General features: G+C 43.0%; 1 protein-coding gene across 3 annotated transcripts in view; it reads left to right on the forward strand.

Annotated features, from left to right (window-relative positions):
* PRKCD (protein kinase C delta) overlaps positions 1-20471 on the forward strand; it is a 135725-nt gene extending 115254 nt beyond the window's left edge. For 2 of the 3 annotated variants that reach the window (XM_090021500.1, XM_090021498.1), the window contains exons 10-19: positions 57-157; positions 2027-2123; positions 2625-2758; positions 3491-3664; positions 4736-4827; positions 7811-7873; positions 12003-12141; positions 15693-15881; positions 17118-17246; positions 19920-20471. In XM_090021500.1, the coding sequence (XP_089877626.1) occupies positions 57-157; positions 2027-2123; positions 2625-2758; positions 3491-3664; positions 4736-4827; positions 7811-7873; positions 12003-12141; positions 15693-15881; positions 17118-17246; positions 19920-20078 (1277 nt within the window). In that variant the 3' untranslated portion in view covers positions 20079-20471. The remainder of the gene's footprint in view (positions 1-56; positions 158-2026; positions 2124-2624; positions 2759-3490; positions 3665-4735; positions 4828-7810; positions 7874-12002; positions 12142-15692; positions 15882-17117; positions 17247-19919) is intronic. The other variant, XM_090021501.1, reaches the window with a different exon arrangement.
* Positions 20472-21392: the final 921 nt, after the last annotated feature.

The raw sequence follows: 21392 nt of genomic DNA on the forward strand, positions 1-21392 counted from the left end.
AATGTTGAACAGTGTTTCTTATAAAAATCATCTTCATGAATTTCCTTGCCTTTTAGAATGCTGGATGAATGTGCACCACAAATGTCAAAAGAAGGTGGCAAACCTCTGTGGAATCAACCAGAAACTTTTAGCTGAAGCTTTAAATCAAGTTAGCCAGGTATGTTGTGTCATTCAGCTATAAGTAAGTGCTCAAATGAAGCATGGCTGGTAAGTGTGTTTCTTCTTCTCCCATCTTACCATTTTGGTCACAAAAAAGATTATAGGGCTGGGGTTGGTCAGTGTAAGTAGCAAAGGTCATTCTGAGGCATAAAAGGGGAACTGTCAGGTCAGTGACAGGCTAAAATTGAAGCCTGGTGGAAATCGAAAGAGACCGAAAACATTAAACTGACATTTCCATTCGAAGTTTCCTGCAATGTTTGCAATCAGAAGTTTCATCAGTCGACATGAGGCTGGGCAGAAGCTTATTTTCATTGGCCAAATAGAGTGAAATGTAAAAATAAGGATACATGATGAAAAGCAAAATAGATTTTTCAAAACTTTGTTGTTAAGAAAGACTGCAACTTTTTCCCATGTTAGAAAACGGAAATTTATCCCCATAATTTTTAGCTTATGAGAGCTTTTGTTCTGAAATCAGCATGTCCCGTGTTAATTTGATCTCCTTCCTCTGATAGTTAATTTGGTTATTGTAGTGGCCCTGGATGCTGATTTTCATTAACAACTGAAGATCCAGGCACCAGCAATAAAATAACAGCAAAGCTGGAAGACATGGAACATGTGCTTAGTGCAGGGGCAGGCAATTATTTCACGCAGAGGGCCGCTTACTGAGTTTTGGCAAACTATCGAGGGCTGCATGACAGGCAGCCAGAGACAGATAAATATTAATTTTCTAAATTTTTTAGGGGCCCTGCGGGCTGGATAGAATGGCCTGGCGGGCTCCATGTGACCCACAGGCTGCATTTTTTTGCCCACCCCTGGCTTAGTGACATGAAGAAACTTGAAGAACTCAGTCTCAGGTTATATTTTCTAAACTTTCAACATAATAGTAATTTTTTAAACATAGTAGAAGACTCTGTAAACATAGTAAGACTTGTAAAACAATTTTTTCATTAAATAAAAAGCTCAAAGTTAAAGTAAAATTAAATACTTTGATATTCCAGGGAACTGGAAACACAAAGTTGCTAACATGCTAAATATCAGTATCCTTGTATTTTGTGTCTAAAACCACAATAAATCCTGTAATTATTCCTCAAGTAATCTCTCATCCAAATTTTCCTTTTCTTCCCTATCATTAAAGCTGTCTTGTTAATGAAGTTTTGAATCTAGAACTCTTAAGGGGTAGCACCAGCAGAAATTATAATGCAGAGCAGAAGTATCAAATGCACCAGATGACTGGCACAGGACCAGTCCATGGACCGAATGAACATTATGGGGCCAGCCCTACAGGGCCCCTGGACCTCACTCTGTCCTGCCTATGCTGGATCCAGCACCCATGGCACTTGCTTTGGCCACTTCAGGACTGTGCTACACATGATACCCACTGTGGACAGATTTGGACATAAGCCGCATACAGTACACACTTTGGCTGATCTGGGGCAGACGCCATTTGCAACATAGGTACCAGATCTGCTGGAGCAGGCACCACATACAGCGGCACCCTAGACTGGCCAGAGCAGGCACCGGATCTAGCACATGGGGATCCACAGAGCTCTCTCTTCTTCTCCCCACATGCTGCATCTAGCACTTGTTTTGCTGGTCCAGGACATGTGCTACACATAGCACCCAGCTCAGACCAACTGGAGTGGGCACAACATCCAGCTTGTATCCTGGACCAAGCAGAATGGATGCTACATGCGGTGCAATCCCAAACTAGCTGGAGTGGGTGCCATTGGCACTGAATCTGAAATGTAGTAGGGGTCCCAAACTGGCCCCATGCAAGGCCAGCACTAAAGGCCATATCTTTGACACCACTGGTACAGAGCATTCAAGCATTTAGACTTATTTTTCATTTAGTTTATTTTCTTTATAGAAATCTACCAGAAGATCTGATTCTGGATCTGCAGAAAATGTTGGTATTTACCAGGATTTTGATAAGAAACCCAAAGCTTTGGGTGGAGACACAACAGGTGAGAATAAAGTCCACAATATTTTCCTCTAATTGTTTGTTGATAACTATATTAATGAAAATTGTAGTTCAGGGAGTCAATGAAAGTAATTCTTCCTACATGAAAGTGAGCAATTGTATCTGAGTTAGTATTGCTGTATGTGGTACACAAAGTTCCATATTTTCTAGCAAAATTGCAATTTTAACATAGAAAGATTTTTATAATCTCCAGCACCCATAACGAGCTTATGCTGTGTCTTTCATGATTGTAATTGATGCCCAAGGCCTTTGATACTATAAGTGCTATAATAGGGATCAACTTACTCTAGGGTAGGTAGTAAAATTCCAACATTATGAACTGTCCTTGAATATTTCAACTTCATTATAAGGCCTTCATCCTCTTTCTCAGTGCCAGTATCAATGGCAAGGTGACTGAATTGTTGACTTCTGAGTGCTGAGATGCCTAGCTGTTGGAATCTGTCATGTACATGATGCTGAATTTTAAAATCAATGTTTGAATTAGCAGATAATAGCGAGTATGATAAGCTCTGGGAGGGACACACACCAAAAACAACCGGGCGACTTACCAGCACGAGAAAATTCAACATAGACAGTTTTGCCTTCCTAAAAGTGCTAGGGAAAGGAAGCTTCGGAAAGGTACGTAATGAATGTGCAGAACTTAAGGTGGTTGCAGATGTTTATAACTACAGATTTTTGTTGAAAGAATTTCACTAACCTTTTCTTTTAATGTTTTTGGGATGGAACGCGACCCTTTAAAGTTAAGGTATCAAGATCCCCTCTACCCCTGCACCCAACCATAAGCAACAACAGAACAAAAATAAAATAGCAACAGAACACAAGTACTTTTGGAATCAAAGAATACACCGTAACCCATTGTCCTTTCTAGATTTCTTCCTTAATACCCAAAAAAGTAAATCAGTTTTTATTCTTCAACATAAAATACTCTGTCCCCATATACACTTTCAAATAATAACCAGGCATCACCGCAGTGCAGTGGAACTGAGCTCTGTGCTAGCCTGTATTAGACCAAGGAGGAAATACTCTTCACATAGCTAGCAGGTCTGGTTTCACAGACATAGTGGACAAACTTTTCTAATGAATAGGGTCCATGTCCTCTTCACCAGTCTTTGAGTTCAAGAGGCATTACAAAGAAGTTTGCCTGTTTGTCCAATGTAGATTTCATGCATCCCAGTTCCTAAAGTGAACACCCACACCAGACCCAGGAGCTCTGTTTTTGGGCAATAATAATTTTATTTTCATTTCTGCACCTCCTTCAAATGGCTTCTTCTAGAATTCTCTTCCACTGAGAGCTACAAGAGCTTAGTTAATGTTTTTTATGTGTGCCCTTGTTCATTCCTGGTTTTGCAGGTTCTGCTTGTTGAATTGAAAGGCAAGAATGAATTCTTTGCTATTAAAGCTCTTAAGAAAGATGTGGTACTAATTGATGATGATGTGGAATGTACCATGGTCGAAAAGCGAGTCTTAGCACTTGCATGGGAGAATCCATTTCTTACACACCTATACTGCACATTTCAGACTAAGGTACAGTGCATATTAAGCTTTTTGTCTTTGTGGGAGTACTGTTACTAGCGATGCAGCGACTTGGATAAGTGACATTTGGCCTCCCTACAAGAAATGTGTTTTCTTGTCTTGAACTTGATATAGTAGTTTAAAACAAAGTTGGTGCAAAGTGCCACTATACCAAGATGACAGAATTAAATCCTGCAGAATGATGAGATTTAAATGTTTGATATATTAACTTCCGATTTTATTCTGGATGGGACTAAGATTATTTATGATATCATCAAGGGAAGTACAAACAAAGTCCATTTAAATTTGTGTTTCAAGAAGGTCTGGCGGCACATGAACTAGAAGAATGAAATGGCGTAGAGCTCACTAAGCCTATAGCAGTGCTGCCCAACCTTTTAGCCCCACAGGCTGGATGACTAGCACAGGATTACTCCGTGGGCCAGATACAGTCCATTAGCCTAATTCAGTGTGAGGGGCCAGTTTGGTGTATGGCTCCAGCCCTGCACACCAAGTCAAGCATGGTCCTACACACCAAATCACATCTTCTGCCCCATGGACTGGATTCAGCTCCTGACCTATGCACCAGATTGGCCCAAGCTCTACACGGTGGGTCCATCCCCAGCTCAGCAGTCCTGACCCCTCACACCAGATCAGGCCCCAGCTGAGGCCCTGTGGCAGAGAACTCCAAGTCCCAGCCCCACATTCAAGGCATGTCATCTGGCCCTCAGGTTTTGAAAGTTTGGCAGCGGGAATGGTAGCAGTGTTAACTGCTACCATTCCCCATGCCGTCACATTTTCAGACCTATGGAGAGGCCAGGGGACAGATGACATGACTATGGGCTAGATTTGACCCATGGGCCAGAAACTGAGCACCACTGATCTATAGCAATGGGAACTCTAGTTTAGTTAGAGTGTTAGTAAGAGGCTAATACTTCAGCATAATGTGGGAAGTCAGACTCTTTCATAGCAGCAGTATGCTACCCCATCATGTCCCTTGTATGCTTTTTGGGACAGGCGGGAACATGTTGTGGCTGAAGGTGTATAAGCAAGGTAACTTTGTGTTCTCTTCTGGTTTGTAAATAGGATCATCTGTTCTTTGTTATGGAATTTTTGAATGGGGGAGATCTGATGTTCCATATACAAGACAAGGGGCGCTTTGATCTCTTCAGAGCAACGTAAGTCCCAAACCAACAGGGTCCTTAGTGAAAGGTATTCTGCCGCTTGTTAAATGACATCTTAAGAAAAAATACATATATGCATAAATAAATCTTGGGCCAGTGGTGCTCAGGGAAGCTTGCAGCTAACCTGTGGCATGGTGGTTACAGCTCTGTGATGGGAAATCAGAATGGTAAGTTCAAACCCCCTCTTGGTGATAGAGGCCTTGAACCTGGGTCTCTTGTTTACTGGGACAGTTAGTTTTATCACAGCTTTTCCCTAAAGCACAGTGCATAAACTCTTTGATGCTGCCAATAGGACGGCTATCCAGGATATATGCATTTCTTATGCAGTAAAATAGTGAGATTCTTTTTTCCTTAAATGGATAACTTGGTATCTTAAAGATAATATGGTAAGTAATAAAAATAACTCAGATCAGGCAAACCACATTTGATTTGACGGAATGTATAAAGGTGGAAAGCAGGGACTCTTCCTTACCTGGAATCTGGAACCAGTCCCTACTGCTGATTTTGAACATGGGGAAGGGGGCAGAATGTTTTGAAAATAAATTTGAATTCTGCAATCCCTCTAGGAGCAGTCAAATCATCTTTGAGGTACCTTTGTCCTTTTTAAAGGGGCTGCATAGTCATTGTCATGTGGATGTTTTACTATTTGTTATTGTCACATTCTGCCCCTACCACATGGATTAAGAACTCCGGTGATTACATATTTTTACTAGGCCTGTGTGAATAGGAAACTATTCAATTCGGGTTCAGATTTGGCCAATTCTGATGCCAGCAATTTGATTCAGAGCTCCGAATCGGTTTCCCGCTTCAATTCGGCCAAATCAGCTCCGAAGCTTTGGAGCCAATTCGGAGATTTGGCCATGAGGTATAATGGGGAGTCAATGAAATATCTATAACTTTGTTGTTTTTTGTCTGATTGGGATGAAACTTGCAGGGGTGATAGCCTCTGCTGAGAGCATGTAGCCTGCTACATTTCAAGGAGATAGGTACAGGGGTTTGGGGGAAACAGCACCCCAAATTCTTGAAAGCAAAATTCCTGTCACAGTGGGGTCAAAACTGCAGGGATGATAGCCCCTGCTGAGGCCACAAAGCCTGCCAAGTTTCAAGGAGATAGGTGCAGGGGTTTGAGGGAAACTACACCTCAAGATGCGGACAAGCAAAACTCATGACATGGGTGACACTGTGTATTAAGGCACAGCAGGGTGAAAGCTGCAGACCTGCAGGCTCTGCTGAGGCCACGAAGCTTGTCAGCTGTCAAGGAGATAGGTGCAGGGGCCCTGCACCCCTAGCTGCTGACAGGCATAACTCATGACTTGGGTGCTTGTGCAACTGACTGTCTGCCTTGGGGCAGTTGATTGTCTGTATTGATTATTGATTGATTATATTGTATTGGTTTTGTAAGTGTTAATCCTTGCTCATTAACTCATTATCTAGTAGCTGCTAGCTAGCTACTGTGTATTGAGCTGGTCCCTGAGTGAATCATGATTGATTGGTAACACAGTAGTTTAGCAGTCAGGCCTGCAGTAGTCATTGTCGTCCCCCTGCCCCCCAACTCATGCCCCAAGACAGACAGTTGCACAAGCACCCATGTCATGAGTTTTGCCTGTCAACAGGCAGAGGTGCAGGGCCCCAGAACACAGAAGCCTGTGCACCTATCTCCTTGACAGCTGGCAGGCTTTGTGGCCTCAGCAGGGGCTAGCATGCCTGCAGCTTTCACCCTGCTGCACATTAACACACAGTGTCACCCATGTCACGAGTTTTGCTTGTCCGCAGCTTGAGATGCAGTTTTCCCCAACTGCTGCACCCATTTCCTTGAAACCTGGCAGGCTTTGTGGCCTCAGCAGGGGATACCAGCCCTGCAGTTTTGACCCTGCTGTGTCTAAACACATACACGTGACATGAGTTTTGCTTTCAAGAATTTGGGATGCAGTCCCCTGCTCCTATCTCCTTGAAACTTGGCAAGCTTTGTGGCCTCAGTAAGAGCTACTGTCCCTGGAGTTTTCACCCCACTGTGGCTTAACACATACGTGACATGTTTCCCAGAAACCCCTACACCTATCACCTTGAAACCTGGCACGAGTCATGCTCTCAGCAGAGGCTACGATCCCTGCAAGTTTCCTCTGAATCATCCAAAGGAAAACAGGGTTACAGATATTTCATTGCTTCCCCATTATACCCTATGGCCAAATCTCTGAATCTTTTCCAAATCGATTTGGAAGCTCCGAATCGATTCAGAAAGCCTAAAGCTTCCTGTGATTTGATTCAGATTAGTAGATTTGGCCTCTGAATCATCCTAGTCATCTCTGAATCTGAATCATGATCCAAAGCTTTGCACAGCCCTAATTTTTACCCATACAGAATATAATGACAGATTCCCACTTCAAGTCTGGATCATTATAGCTAACCTGAACTGCTACATGGGCCCCTACTAGAATCCAGACACCTTGCACCTTCCTATCCAGTGTTACAATTTTGACCATGTCAGAAAATCACCTCCCCACTTCCTCCAGTTTTAAGACCTATAATTTTTTTTTTGCTGCTTCTTGCTCTTATTTCACAGCTCTGCCCACCGTTTTTAATCATTGCCCTGCTTGCTTTCTTCTTCAGCCCTGAAAAAGAATACTTTGTATTCAAAAGCATGGCCAATTTTATCCCAGCTTTGCAGTTTGTCCAATAAAAGAACCCAGAATATCTTTGCCTCTTGCATAATTCCTGGACCATCACAGCTACAAGATCACTCTAATACTGTCATATTCAATACTCAATACATCCATAGTGCAGGTACAGGGTAATGGTATAAAACACGAATGCAAGGTTTATATCGCAAATATTTAAGAAAATGTACAGTAAAATGAAAATGTACAGTACATTTTTGTCTTTATTATGGAGACCTTTTTGCCAGTTCCAATTATTATGTAGAATTTTAATTTTTTTTTATTTAAGCAAGACAATTTAAAGAGTTGTTGTTCTATTCCAGATTTTATGGAGCTGAAATATTATGTGGCTTACAGTTCCTTCACAGCAAAGGCATTATTTATAGGTGAGTGTTGAATGCCTCTGATATGGGACCTGAGCTTTGTATATCTCTTGAGTTAGTAGATTTAACTGACAGGTAGAACATATTACAAATAAGTTTTCTATTACAGATTTGATTTTATTATAGTTTGAGACTAATGTATAACTGGTTTCCTGTGTTTTCCCTCTAGCAACAAAAATACTAAAATATTATTCATATTACACACAAAGAACTTTATTTCATATTAGTTGCTTTCAAGCACAGTATTCAGATTTCAATATTTCATCTTCTTTTGCTGGCTACGGAAATTGTGGTTGGACTAAGTGACCTCTAAAGGTTCTTTCCAGCCCTTCTTTTCTACGATTCTATGAACCTCTGTTTTTCTTGTTCTTTGTGAAAAGGCTCTGTGTTGCTGCCTAGATTGTAAATTAATCCAGAAATCAACTTTCATATCTTGATGTTGTACAGCTATATGATACTATGGGCACTGTTGCACCAAGTTTCTTGCCACTGTATCCTGCCACCATTGCACCAAGTTTCTTCAGATATTTTGAGAGCATTACTAACAAATTTCTGAAAGGGGGAGGGTGATTTGAGCAGCATTAAGAAAGCTTTTCGGGGGGCAGGAGGTATAGTTTACAGTTGGCTAGGAGAAGACATAGGAAGCCATATAAGGAAGCCTATTGTTTCTAGAATTTGGGGGTCCCTCAGCTTAATGCAGGGTTGGCAAAATATGGCCTATGGGCTGGATCCAGCCCACCAGTCCATTCTATCTGGCCTATGGGGCCTCTCCAAAAAGAATTATTACCAGCCCACAGCTGGCCCTCTTTAAGCCAGCAGGAGGTGGACTTTCAGAGGTTGTGTGCCATTGGACAAGGTGGGCTGTGCTTCTACCTCCATGGGGCTCCCGCCACTCCAACCAAGAGCCCCAGGTGGAAGCACCATGCATGACAGCATGCAACTAAACAGCTAGTGATAGGGGCAGATAGCTCCTGCATACAGGAGGTGGGGGTGGTATTTGTGGGGGGGAGGGTTATGGGTGGGTGTGGGCCCCCTTCCCATAGCACACAATCCCCACTGGCAGCAGCAGCAGCAACAAGCCTTCAAAGCCCTTGCAGCGCTCATGGCCTGCTGTAGGCAGAGACCCTTGGCGGTACATGGCTTCAGCTGAATCCCAGGAGCTGCACATGGTGGCACAGAGCCCTCCTGGCCTGGCCTGCTTGTGCGCACCTTCAACCTAAACCAGGCTGACTCAGTGGCAACATGCAGGGATCCTGGCATTGCAGGCAGGAGCCGTGCACCAGCTCCATGCCTCCACGTGGGGCTTCCAGCACTCCAACAGGGAGCTGGACTTGGCAGCACAGAGTCCACCTAGCCCAATGGTTCATGACTCCCTGTGGCTCCTGTTCCACATGCCATTGGGCCAAGCAGGCTCCCTACCTCCATGTGTGGCTTTCTCCATCAGGAGACATGGAGCCAGCCTGGTCTGATGGAATGTAGATCCTGCCTGCAGTGCTGGGAGCCCCATTTGCTGGCAGAGACCCAGCCCAGTCCAGCTGGAAGATGCACACCAATGGGCCGGGCTGGGTTGGCTCTGCCACCACGTGCAGCTCCTGGGATTCACCCAGAGCCATGTGCTGCCAGGGGGCTCTGCCTGCCACAGGCCAGAAACATCCTGAGGTCCCACCACCTGCTGCTGAGGCTGCTGCCAGTGGCAGGGGGGAAGGCACATTTGGGGGAGGGCAGGCACATTTGGGGGATGGTACACCCACCCACAAACCCCACACCCACCCATACACACCCCCACACCCTCCTTACAAAACCCACAAACCGTCCACATATCCCTCACAACCTTCCCACAAGTCCCATACCCTCCCAAACCCCACACCTACCCAGACATACCCACAACCTTTCCCAATCCTCCTGCAAAACCCCACACACTCCCACACCCTTTCACAACCCCCCACACACAACTCCCCACAAATCCCACACATACATACCCCACATACAGCCCCCATAGACAGTATACAAAAATAAGACTTTATTTTGAGCTATTATGCTACCCACCTCTATGCACACTATGCAAACACATGTAAATCAGGACAAATATATTTTTTGAAATAAAATTAAAATATGTTATAGTAGATGTTTGATTTTTAGTATATGATTTGTTTTTTTCTGGTTACAAGTCAGCAACCCACCAGCTAAAACGATTACTTTTGGGGGAAGTGGTGGGGCAGATGGGGGTGTGATGGGACTTCTGATGGCAAAGTTAAGGGTGGGCCTTCCAGTCCCAAGATGGTGATTAGGGAGTGGGGCTCCTGTCAAGGGGTGGGGCTTCCCTTGCGGCCTTCGACAGCTTACCAAAAGTCGTTAAGTTTCCCTCCAGCCAGAATAATTGCCTGTCCCTGGCCTAATGCATTTCTCCCTCAGGCAAACTGTTCTCCATACATTAGAAGGTATGAGAAGTCCAAGGTACCTGTTTCCCTAGTCATTTTGCCTTGTGTGAGTTATTCTCTTCCTCGCCCAAAAAAATTGTTTATTGGCAGAATTATACCAGGATACAGTCACTGCTGTAATTTCCTATGGGAATGTCCTTATTCTGCAAGGACAATAATTTTTTCCCAGTTCAACTTCTGTTGCACTCAGATGCTTAAACTGAATCAAAAAAGTCACTTTTTTCTAAAATAAGTGTCCACACAGGTTGCTTTCCAGTGCAGTTATACTTGCAGTGGTATAGTTCAGATTACCTTCCTAATAAACAAAACTAAATATAATACGAAGTAAATATTTACAATTTAGTTGCTTGAAATGAGCATATTCCCGATTCATTTAAAGCCCTGTAGATTTTAATGAGGTAAACTAATGTAATAACTTAAACAAGAATAAGGAACTTTCCTTTGGTATCCAAAAATACGGTCTTATGAAATAGGTAAGGGGAAATCTTAAAGGCTGCTGCTGCAGCAGTCAAGGACTCTGATATTTGTTTCATGGTCCTGACATAATCTAGCAGTTTTAACAACTACTTTGGGAAACTTAGTGCTTAGCTACCAAGGAGAGAACATTTCTCTTTCATCATGAAATATATTTGCTCTAATCAGAACTTTATTGTTAAGAAAAACTGGGCGCATCTATATGTGCAATTAATGTGCTTATTAAAGTACTCCTCGGAGCACACCTATATGTGTACCCCCATCAGGAGTAAATTGAACCCAACAGGAGCAGCCCAGTCCAGGGCTGCTTTTTCCCTGCTCTGCTCCTCTGCAGCAGCCAGGGGGAGATCCAGGCTCCCCCGGGTGCCAGTTCTGGGTTGGCAAGGGACACAGAGGCTTATCCCCGAGCTCTGGAGGGCAGCAGGGGACTATCCTGGCCCGGTGGGTAGCTCCATTCCAGCTGGAGGGAGATCTGGCTGGCCCACAGTGGGACGGGGGGAGGGGGGGGGAGCTGTCTCAGCTGCCAGGCAGTTGTGTCCTAGCCACATGGAGTTTGGGGTGGATCCCCATGTGGTTGGTAGGCAGCATCCTGCTGAACCGGGACAACCCTCCCCACCCTGTGTGGCTCCCTGCTGCCTAGGCTGATAGGGAGCAATTTGTTTTCCTTCATGCTTGGAGATGCTGCATCCAGAAGCATTCACAATTAAGAGTTATTTTAGAATATAAAATGTAGAAGCACTATATTGAAGGCAGTATTAACACATTTAACATCAGTTTGCTGTGGTTACACTAAAGTGTCTAACAAACTCTTTCCTGCTGGATTTGACAAGTCACAGGTGACTACCAGTTGGCCAGCTTTGGACTGAAATGCTGAAATCTTTATTTTATTGGTGGCAAACAAACTACCAAAAACAAAGCATGTAATTCCCTGGCTTTCTAATGAAGAAACTTAACAAATGTGAATTTGTTTCCAGACATGCATGTGATAGTCTTATGACGGATGTTAGAGCAAATATTTAAGATTTTATAGTAAAATGATAATAATGCTGCAGGCTTATAGTCTTAGTCTGGTTTTCTTGTAAAATTGAATTTTCAGCTATAACTAAAACTATGAGGACATGGCAGGGCTATTTTATATAGCTTACTACTTGTATGTAGATTTATGCGATCTGAAGCATTAACTCAAACATTACTCTGAAGTATTGTTTCCTCTTGTATAGAGACCTGAAACTAGACAATGTGATGCTTGACAAAGAAGGCCATATCAAAATAGCTGACTTTGGGATGTGCAAAGAGAATGTCTTTGGAGAGAATAAGGCCACCACTTTTTGTGGTACCCCAGACTACATTGCTCCTGAGGTAGGTACAGTACAGTCTAGCTCTTCCAAGAGAGAGCGTTTGATCATAGAATCATAGAAAATTAGGGTTGGAAGGGACCTCAGGATGTCATCTAGTCCTGCCCTCTGCTAAAAGCAGGACTATCCCCAACTAGATCATCCCAGTCAAAGCTGTCTACCTGGTTTTTGAAAACCACCAAGGGTGGAGCTTCCAACAACTCCCTGGGTAACCTGTTCCAGTGTTTTACTACCCTCCTAGTGAGAGAAGGCTTCCTAATATTTAACCTAAACTTCTCTTGCTGCAACTTGAGACCATTGCTCCTTGTTCTGTCATCTGCCACCACTGAGAACAGTTTAGCTCTATCCTCTTTCAAACCCCCTGCTTCAGATAGTTGAAGGCAGCTATTAAGTCCCCTCTCAGTCTCCTCTTCTCTAGACTGAATAAAACCAGTTCCCTCAGTCTTTCCTCATAAGTCATGTCGCCCAGCCCCCTCAACATTTTGGTTGCCCTCAGCTGGACTCTCTCCAATTTGTCCATATCTTTCTTTAGTGGGGGGCCCAAAACTGAACACAGTGCTGCAGATGTGGTCTCACCAGTGTTGAATACAGGGGTATATTCAGTTTATTGTCCACTGTAACCCCTTGGTCCTTTTCTGCAGAGCTGCTGCCCAGCCAGTTGGTCCCAAGCCTTTACTGGTGCATGGGATTGTTCCATCCTAAGTGCAGGACTTTGCACTTGTCCTTGTTGAACCTCATGTGATTTCTTTTCACCCAATGCTCCGATTTGTCTACGTCTCTCTGAAACCCAGCCCTACCCTCCAGCATATCATGTACTCCTCCCAGCTTGGTGTCATCTGAAAACTTGCTGAGGGTGAACTTCCAAGTCGTTGATAAAATGTTGAACAAAACCAGCCCCAGGACTGACCCCTGGGGTGCTCCACTTGATACCAGCTGCTAACTAAACTTGAGCCATTGATTACTACTTTCTAAGCCCAGTGCTCCAGCCAGTTTTCTGTCCACCTTATGGTCCATTCATTCAGCCCATACTTCCTTCGCCTGCTTGGGAGAATTTTGTGGGAGACCATATCAAGAGCCTTGCTAAAATCAAAAGTACACCATATCCACCAATCTCCGCATCCACAGAGCCAGTCATCTCATCATAGAAGGTAATCAGGTTGGTCAGGCATTTGCCCCTAGTGAATCCATGCTGATTGTTTCTAATCATCTTTTTCTCCTTCAGTTATTTAGAAATAGATTCGTTGAGGATCTGTTCCATGATTTTTCCAGGGACTGAGCTGAGGCTGACTCATCTGTAGTTCCCTGGATCATCCTTCTTCCCTTTCTTAAATATGGGCACTACATTTGCCCATTTCCAATTATCTGGTACCTCTCCTGGTCACCATGAGTTTTCAGAGATGATGGCCAATGGCTTTGCAATCACATCAGCCTACTCCCTCAACACCCTCAGGTGCATCCCATCCAGCCCCATGGACTTGTACACATCCATTTTTTCTAAGTAGTCCCTAACCTGTTCTTTCACCACTGACGGCTGTTCACCTCCACCCCAAAATGTGCTGCCTGGTGCAGTAGTCTGGGAGATGACCTTGCCTGTGAAGACTGACACAAAAAAGGCATTGAGTACTTCAGCCTCTTCTGCATCCTCTGTTACAAAGTTGCTTCCCTCATTCAGTAAGGCACCCACACTTTCCCTGATCCTCCTCTTGCTACCGACATACTTGTAGAAACCCTTCTTGTTAGCCTCCACATCCCTTGCTAGCTACAACTCCAGTTGTGCTTTGGCTTTTCTGACTTCATCCCTGCATGCTTGAGCAATACCTTTATATTCTTCCCTAGTTATTTGTCCAAGTTTCCACTTCTTATAAGCTTCCTTTTTGTGATTTAGTTTACTGAAGCCTGCTAAGCCAAGCTGGTCTTCTGCCATACTTGGAACCACCCTTCAGGTAGTTAAAGGCTGCCATCAAATCCCCACTCAGTCTTCTCTTCTCCAAACTAAATAAACCCAGTTCCCTCATCCTCTCTTCATAAGTCATGTTCCCCAGCCCCCTCACTATTTTCATTGCTCTCTGCTGGACTCTCTCCAGCTTGTCCACATACTTTCTACAGTGGGGGCCTAAAACTGGACACAACACTCCAGATATGGACTCACCAGTGCAGAGTAGAGGGGAACAATTACTTCCTATGATTTGTCATGCAGGAAAAAATCAGCATTCACTGAATAATAATCAGTCACTTTGTCTTTAAAGACAAAATAGCATTCTAAAGTGAATATGTTTGTATGAAGCAGGATTCAAATTAAAAGATTCAAACTAAAATATTTTTAAGCCAGGTGCCAAACTAAAAATACTGTGAGCTCAATAACTTCTATAGGTAGTTAAAAATCTCAATACCATCTATTTGTTTTTTAAAATATTTTTCAGATATTGATTTAACTAGTGAATTTTTAGAATGGTAGTTTTCCTATCTGCCTATTATTTAGCATACACCAAGTGATTCCAAGATAAATGCTTCGGTGTCAGTATGACCCTGCTCTTGATTTGAAATAGTTAAAATTCAAAGCCTACTAAGCTTAGAATCATCAAATCATTATAAGAAATAGTATTATTTTTCAAACAAATAAGTAATTTAGGAATACAAATCCAACGGAATTGCAATAAGGCTGATATTGTTAAGACATATAGGTGTTTTTTAAATATCTTGTTTAAAGAGATTGCAATACAGTTCAAAATAAGTTGAAGATTCTAATTGCCTCCATAACAGGAGGCTTGTTAGTAAATTATAGGTACTACAAATTTTGTGAAAGCATTCTAGAGCAATTCACCTCAAATTAAGGGTGTGGGGAAGACATTTTTTAACTGAAAAATCCGTGTTAAAGTGATATTGTTAAATCTGGGTAAGGGAAACTTATCTCCACAGATTTCATAAGTAGCTGGTAATAATACAAATACTTTTAAAATTGTTAGCCACTTAAATAAAACATATCAATTATGTCAAAAGTTTGTTTTCAGGGATCTCTTTCTTGTGAAAAACCTCACTTTTAAAAATTCTTTATTGGTTGTAGCTGACAGGTTTGAGCCTGGACATTTTTCAGAAGCACTGTAAGACCTTCCTATTTTGGCAGGCATTTGGCAAACAAAGCTAGGGTGAGATATTGTGTAGGGGATCTCTGTTTTATGTTGATAGCCTAGTTCCCTTGTTAAGTTGCTTTGTTCTCTTGTCATTCTAATTAATAAGTTGTTTAGTCCTCTTAATGTAAGCCACTCAAGCCTTTGTTGTAAAGGGAGAGACATAAATCAAATAAATCAATAAATAAATACAGATCTACAATATACATGAAGAAAGTGCTCTTGATGTGAATGGCTTAATAGAAAACTAGGTATATACTATTTAGTGTTCAAGTCAACACAAAGCTTAAAAGGGGCAGGTTTTAAGTAACTACAACAAAGTATTTGAAACACTAGACATTACTACTAACTCTTTAGGTAGCACAGTTTTATAATGATCAACTCCATTTGTCCACTCCTTCCCCCTGTACACATGCTTTTGTGGCACTAGATTCTACAAGGCCTAAAGTACACATTTTCTGTTGACTGGTGGTCATTTGGAGTCTTGCTGTATGAGATGCTAATTGGACAGTCTCCTTTCCATGGTGATGATGAGGATGAGTTGTTTGAGTCAATCCGAGTGGACACACCTCATTATCCACGTTGGATTACCAAGGAATCAAAGGACATCCTAGAAAAGGTAACTGTTTCATTGCACAGTGTGACCATGACTTTGGTTTTGGTATTAGGGGAGGGCAAGCAGGCACCATCTTAGTAAAGGTTACTAGATTATAATTGTAATAAAATATGTTGGGTTCATCATAACAATCTTAGGTTTAAGATTTTTAGAGATTTAGTTATGAGGAAATGAGGGAAGATTTTTATAAAGAGAAACTGAATCAGAAACAGCACACACTTTAGTAGGAGTGGTTTTACTGTCAGTGACCTACACATGCAATTACAGCACATGAATAAACTGCACAGTTTATTGCTCCCAGGCGCGCCGTTTGAATGGGTGCCCAGGAGTAATAAACTCTGGAGCAATAAGCTCCACAGTTTATTCATGCCCAGCACACTGAGCCTGGTTGAGCATACCCAGCTGGCAGGGGGCCCGGTGGATCAGGCTGCCAGCCTAAAGTTGCACCCTCCAACTCAACGTGTGGCAGAAGGGCTGGCTGGGGTATGAGGGTGTCTTAATGTGGAGCTAGCTGGCAGACAGCCCCCACACTGAAGCACTCTCATGTCCCAGCCAGCCCCTCCAGCATCTACATGTGCACTGCTGTGGAGTAAATTAGTTTACTCCAGCCTAATGGGGACATGTTTAGACACCAATATGTTTACTGCACGCCTAATTAGTCAACTGCACAGTAAACATCTCATGTAGGTGCACCCAGTGATTGATGGACTTGGCTACTGTAAGATTTTAGGGGACAATTTCATAATGTCTCTTTATTTCCTACTGAGCAAAAAGGGCCACATCCAGATGAGTGCAGAAGTGCAGTGTGTGTGTGGCACCACAGACCTGTCTGCAGCGCCACACGCTGCGCATGCAGGCATTCCTCATGCTGCTACCTTGCAGGGGAAGTGGGAGGGTTTGACCATGGAGATCCCAAGGTCAAAAAACCCTCACCAAAAGAAGGCATGGTGGCACACGTAGTGGCAATGCACACTACCGAAAACTGGAGACTGGCTTGCCAGAGCTACACTCTGGCTGCCAGCCAGGCTTCCTGCTGTGGCTGCAGCCCCGGAAGACCCCCAGAACCCAGGTAATGCTGCTGGGACCAGCACAATTACTGGCCCCAGCCTCTCCTCCTCCACCCAGGATAATGTGCTGCATGCAAAAGCATGTGTGGCATGGGAAAACAAATGTCCACACTTGTCAAGACGCACCATAGGAGGCTAAAAAGTTGAAACTAATTCACATCTTATTGTATAGCTCTTTGAAAGGGATCCAACAAGGAGATTAGGAGTTGTTGGGCACATCAGAGACCACTCTTTCTTCAAAACAATCAACTGGACAGCACTAGAAAAGAGAGAAGTAGAGCCCCCTTTCAAACCAAAAGTGGTATGTATCATTCCAACCTCTGTTTCTCTCTGAAGTATGGTTTTGCAGCTATTAGCTTGGAAAGAACAGTACAATTTATATATGGTTTATAATAACAATGAACCAGATGTGCCGTTCTGCTTCCCAGTTCCAGACAGGTGACCAGGCTTTTAAAACAAATTTCTAGATTCTTTTTTCAACAAAATCTTAACTAAAAGCCTAAAGGAAAAGCAATGTGAAGATGAGGAGTTCCCAGGAGAATGGGAGTAGAAACATTTCTGTAGTTAAGTGGAATTTGGGAAACTAGATTCTTCTGCCTGTAACTTCAGGTTTCATTGGGTGATAGTTTGGCCTGTAAATTTGCAGTAAACAGACCAAGCTTTAACTTTTATCAAGAATAACATATAAGCTTTAAGAGAAAACAAAGGGATTAATACTTGAGGTGCACCGATACATTGGTCTGATATTGGATCAGTAGCAACACAAAGAAAACTGTCTGTATTGGATATCAGCCCGATGCAACCACGAATTTGGTCAATAAATGTCCATACTATGTGCAGCTGCAACACTCAGGCAGCAAGGAGCAGAGCTGGCAGCATGCAGAGCTGCCTCCAGCTGGTAAGTCCGGTATGGTGGAAGGGGGGGAGGGAGGGAAGGGGCTTGCGGGGGGGAGAGTCAGATCAATGACCCCCTGCAGTGAGGGAGGGGGTAGGGAGAACTGAAGCCTTGGCTCATGGGGGGAAGGTGGCTCCCACCGCTGTTTGCACCTCAGGAGGGCACAGGGGGTGTGTAGCCCCTGGATCTGCATGCAGCAGGGCAGGCTGCAGCCAGGCCTGTGTGGGGCTCTTCTCGGTGAGGGCTGGGCTCAGAGTGGGCACCAGCAGCACAAGGAGGATGCTGCATTCACTTCAGATTTCACCTCCGTTCCCAGCACTACCGCCACCAGCCGCCTGGCACAGCCTCAGCTCTTCCCAGCACATGGGTGCAGGCAGGGTGTTGAGCCAAGGGTGTGCTGGGTAGCTGGCAACACCAGCACTGGGAGTGTAGCAGCGGCAAAATTTGGGGTGGATGCAGCATTCTCCCAGCGCCACCGGCACCTGCTCCAAGCCCAGCCCCACCGAGAAGGGTCCCACCCAGCCCCAGCTGCAGCCCACCTCACCACAACCCACACAGATCCAGGGGGCATACGCTCCCCCCCACGGCCTCCTGGGGTACAAGCAGTGGCAGGAGCTGCCTCCCTTCCACAAGCTGTAGCTCCTCCCCACCCCCACCCCACCTGGGCAGCGCCTACCCCTACCCCCTCCCTCACCATGGAGGGCCTTGATCTGCCCCCCATGCCCTTTCCCTTTTACTTTCTACCACACCGAACTTACCAGCTGGAGGCAGCTGTATCAGAAACTGGATTGGTATCGGCCAACATGTATCTGCCTGAAAAATGTCTTATTGGTGCACCCCTAATTAATACTTGTACAATCACAACTTTGATTTGAGATGAAGTTAAACATTTTGTAGAGCTTACAGTTGATAAGTGTAGAGCAGGGCAGGCAAAGTCTAGCTCCACCGCTCTGGTGTCCATGGAAACCGGCCACAATGATGTGGGTAGGGGCTGCTGGAAAATGGAGTTCAAGCCACTGGCTGGATCCACCTTTTTGCCCATCCCTGGTGTAGAGTGCACCTACTTATCATTTGTACTGAAAACAAATAAACCCAAACAAGTCTAACTGCGGTTTTAAAGGAAAACAATCCCTTAGCACTCCTTCAACTGCAGAAGCAGGAAGATATTTATCCATGGAGTGGGATTCTCCCACAGAATGTACGTGTCAACCCAGAATACTGTATTTTTCCATAACAGAGCAGCAAGTTTTTGGATACTTTCTAAAAGCTACAGAGTGTAAAAAAATATATACCTTTCCTGCCAAGGTTTTATGCCTGCTTTCTATTTAATTTTAACAATGTTAAAATTCCGATGTGGCCTTCCCAGGCTCCTGCACCCTCTCCATACTCTCAGAAGTAAAATGTGCCTATAGAAATAATATTGTTTACGGAGGCAGCATAGTCCAAAAAGAGAATATTCTAATTAAGTCTTTAAAGGACCAACCTCAAATTTAATTATTTGGTTTGGAAGAAAGTCAGATTGATTCTGATCAAGCACAGGCATGGCAGTGTAGCATCTGCAACAATTCCTATAGCATATGCAGGAGGTTTTAAAGCCCCTGTCAAACAAAGTCTTGTTTAAAAACAGAAGAGATCCGATACAATATAAAGTCTGGTGAAACGTACCTAATAGGAATTTGTAGTAACCAAACACAGTCATGATGCATCAAAATTCTTTCCCCAACAGGATTAAATACTTTTTTTTAATGGTTCCTGAGATTCTAAGGACAGCTATCCATACCAGTATAGCCAGATGAGCCATTTAAGTTTACCACCAATGTCACTAAAGAATTTTAAAAATTAATCAAACAAAAACACACATTTCAAGTGAAATTAACTTTTTTTAGACTATCTATGGGAAAGTCTGTTCTATAGACTAGAATTCAGCTACCAATCAATATGTGCTAAGTTCTTACCTTAGTCTTTCTTAGTCAGTGAAGGAATTAGATGTTAAGATAAAGAATGAAGTTACAGGGATCTAGGAAAAATAAGTTTGAAACCACTTTCTCAAATTATTCTCCCCCTTTTTGCTGGACACAGAAATCAACAAGTGACTACAACAACTTTGACCGAGAGTTTCTGAGTGAGAAGCCACGATTATCTTACAGTGACAAAAACTTAATAGAGTCCATGGATCAATCTGCATTTGCTGGATTCTCTTTCATTAATCCTAAATTTGATCAAATCTTGGAGAAATAGTTTCTGAACACCAAGTGGACCTGCCTCTGGATTAAATACTATCAACAGGAGATTTCAAGTTAAATGGTATCCTGTAATGTCTATACCTTTTCTTCAGAGTATTATGTAGCAGTGTGTCTAAATTATTTCCTGCTGCTGATTAACTGGTAGTGCTGTTTTGCATGGTTGGGTTAAAGGTACTGGTGAATTGTGTGAGCATTATTTTCTCTAATTAAGAAAATGTAAATTGATTACTTGAATGTAGTTATCTGTTCAGTAGCCACCTATATATATATATATATACTGTATATTTTGCTCAAGAGACAAGACACTGAGGAATGGAAGAGGTCTTTAGAAATGATTGAGCCCTTTGTTCTCTTGTCTTCAATAAAAATAATCTGAAATTATAGTAAACTTTTTTTAGTCTTTAGACGCTCTTTTTTCTCTAGAATGACTTAATTGACTGTTGTAAAAGGTAAACCAAATTTAAGTTCAAGTAGGCACTAGCACATTTAAAGAGATGGTAGAAGAGATTTCAAAGAAGTCTTAAGAATGCCAAGTGAAAGATTTCTCTCCTTTCCCTACCAGGATTACACAGTCTCTTTGTTTAGGCAGAAAACTGCTAAATGTTGTGAAGCATTACCTTAGGAATAAACCTGAGCTCAAAAATATTGGATAACATCTTACAGGAGTTAATGTATAAGGATTAGCAGGAATTCTTTAACTGAAACCTCCAAAGTATGTGTTGTCAGACGGCTTCATGCCAGTTACCAAAATGGATTTGTTCATGTGTGCTACTATAAATAAAATTCTGGCTAGTATTTAAACCAAACCCCACTCTTCGAGTTTTGAAACATGGGAGCAGTTAAACACATTCTAACTCATTCAGCTTGCCATCCAAGAAAACTGGATTTTCCCTATCCCATCTACATCCATGCTAAGAAATAACTGCTCCCAAATTAATTGCTTTTGCTGTCTATTTGAAATCTAGCTGAAAAAGGAAAGCTAAAGGAAACCTTTGTTTAAATTTGTTATATATTACATGTTTTTTCTCCATGTGCATGCCTCTCAGGTTACTCTAAATATTTATGCTCACAAAGCATCAGACAGTCTGGCTCAAGCACTGGGCAGCAGCACGTTTCCTAGAATTAAATTTTTACAGGCTGAACTATAAGTTTCCACAGAAAAGTTCCATTACGTAAGATACAGTACAGTTAGTAACTGGCATGAGCAAAACTGTCACAGACTCTTACACAAAGCAGCTTTGGTTCAGCTACTTTGTGAAACGCTACGGCCACTTGCCTAGACTTTACAGAGATGGAATGTTCCTGCTGA

This window comes from Crocodylus siamensis, chromosome 11, assembly GCF_052110815.1.
Source record: "Crocodylus siamensis isolate JL-2025a chromosome 11, ASM5211081v1, whole genome shotgun sequence".
NCBI classification, from domain to species: Eukaryota; Metazoa; Chordata; order Crocodylia; family Crocodylidae; genus Crocodylus; species Crocodylus siamensis.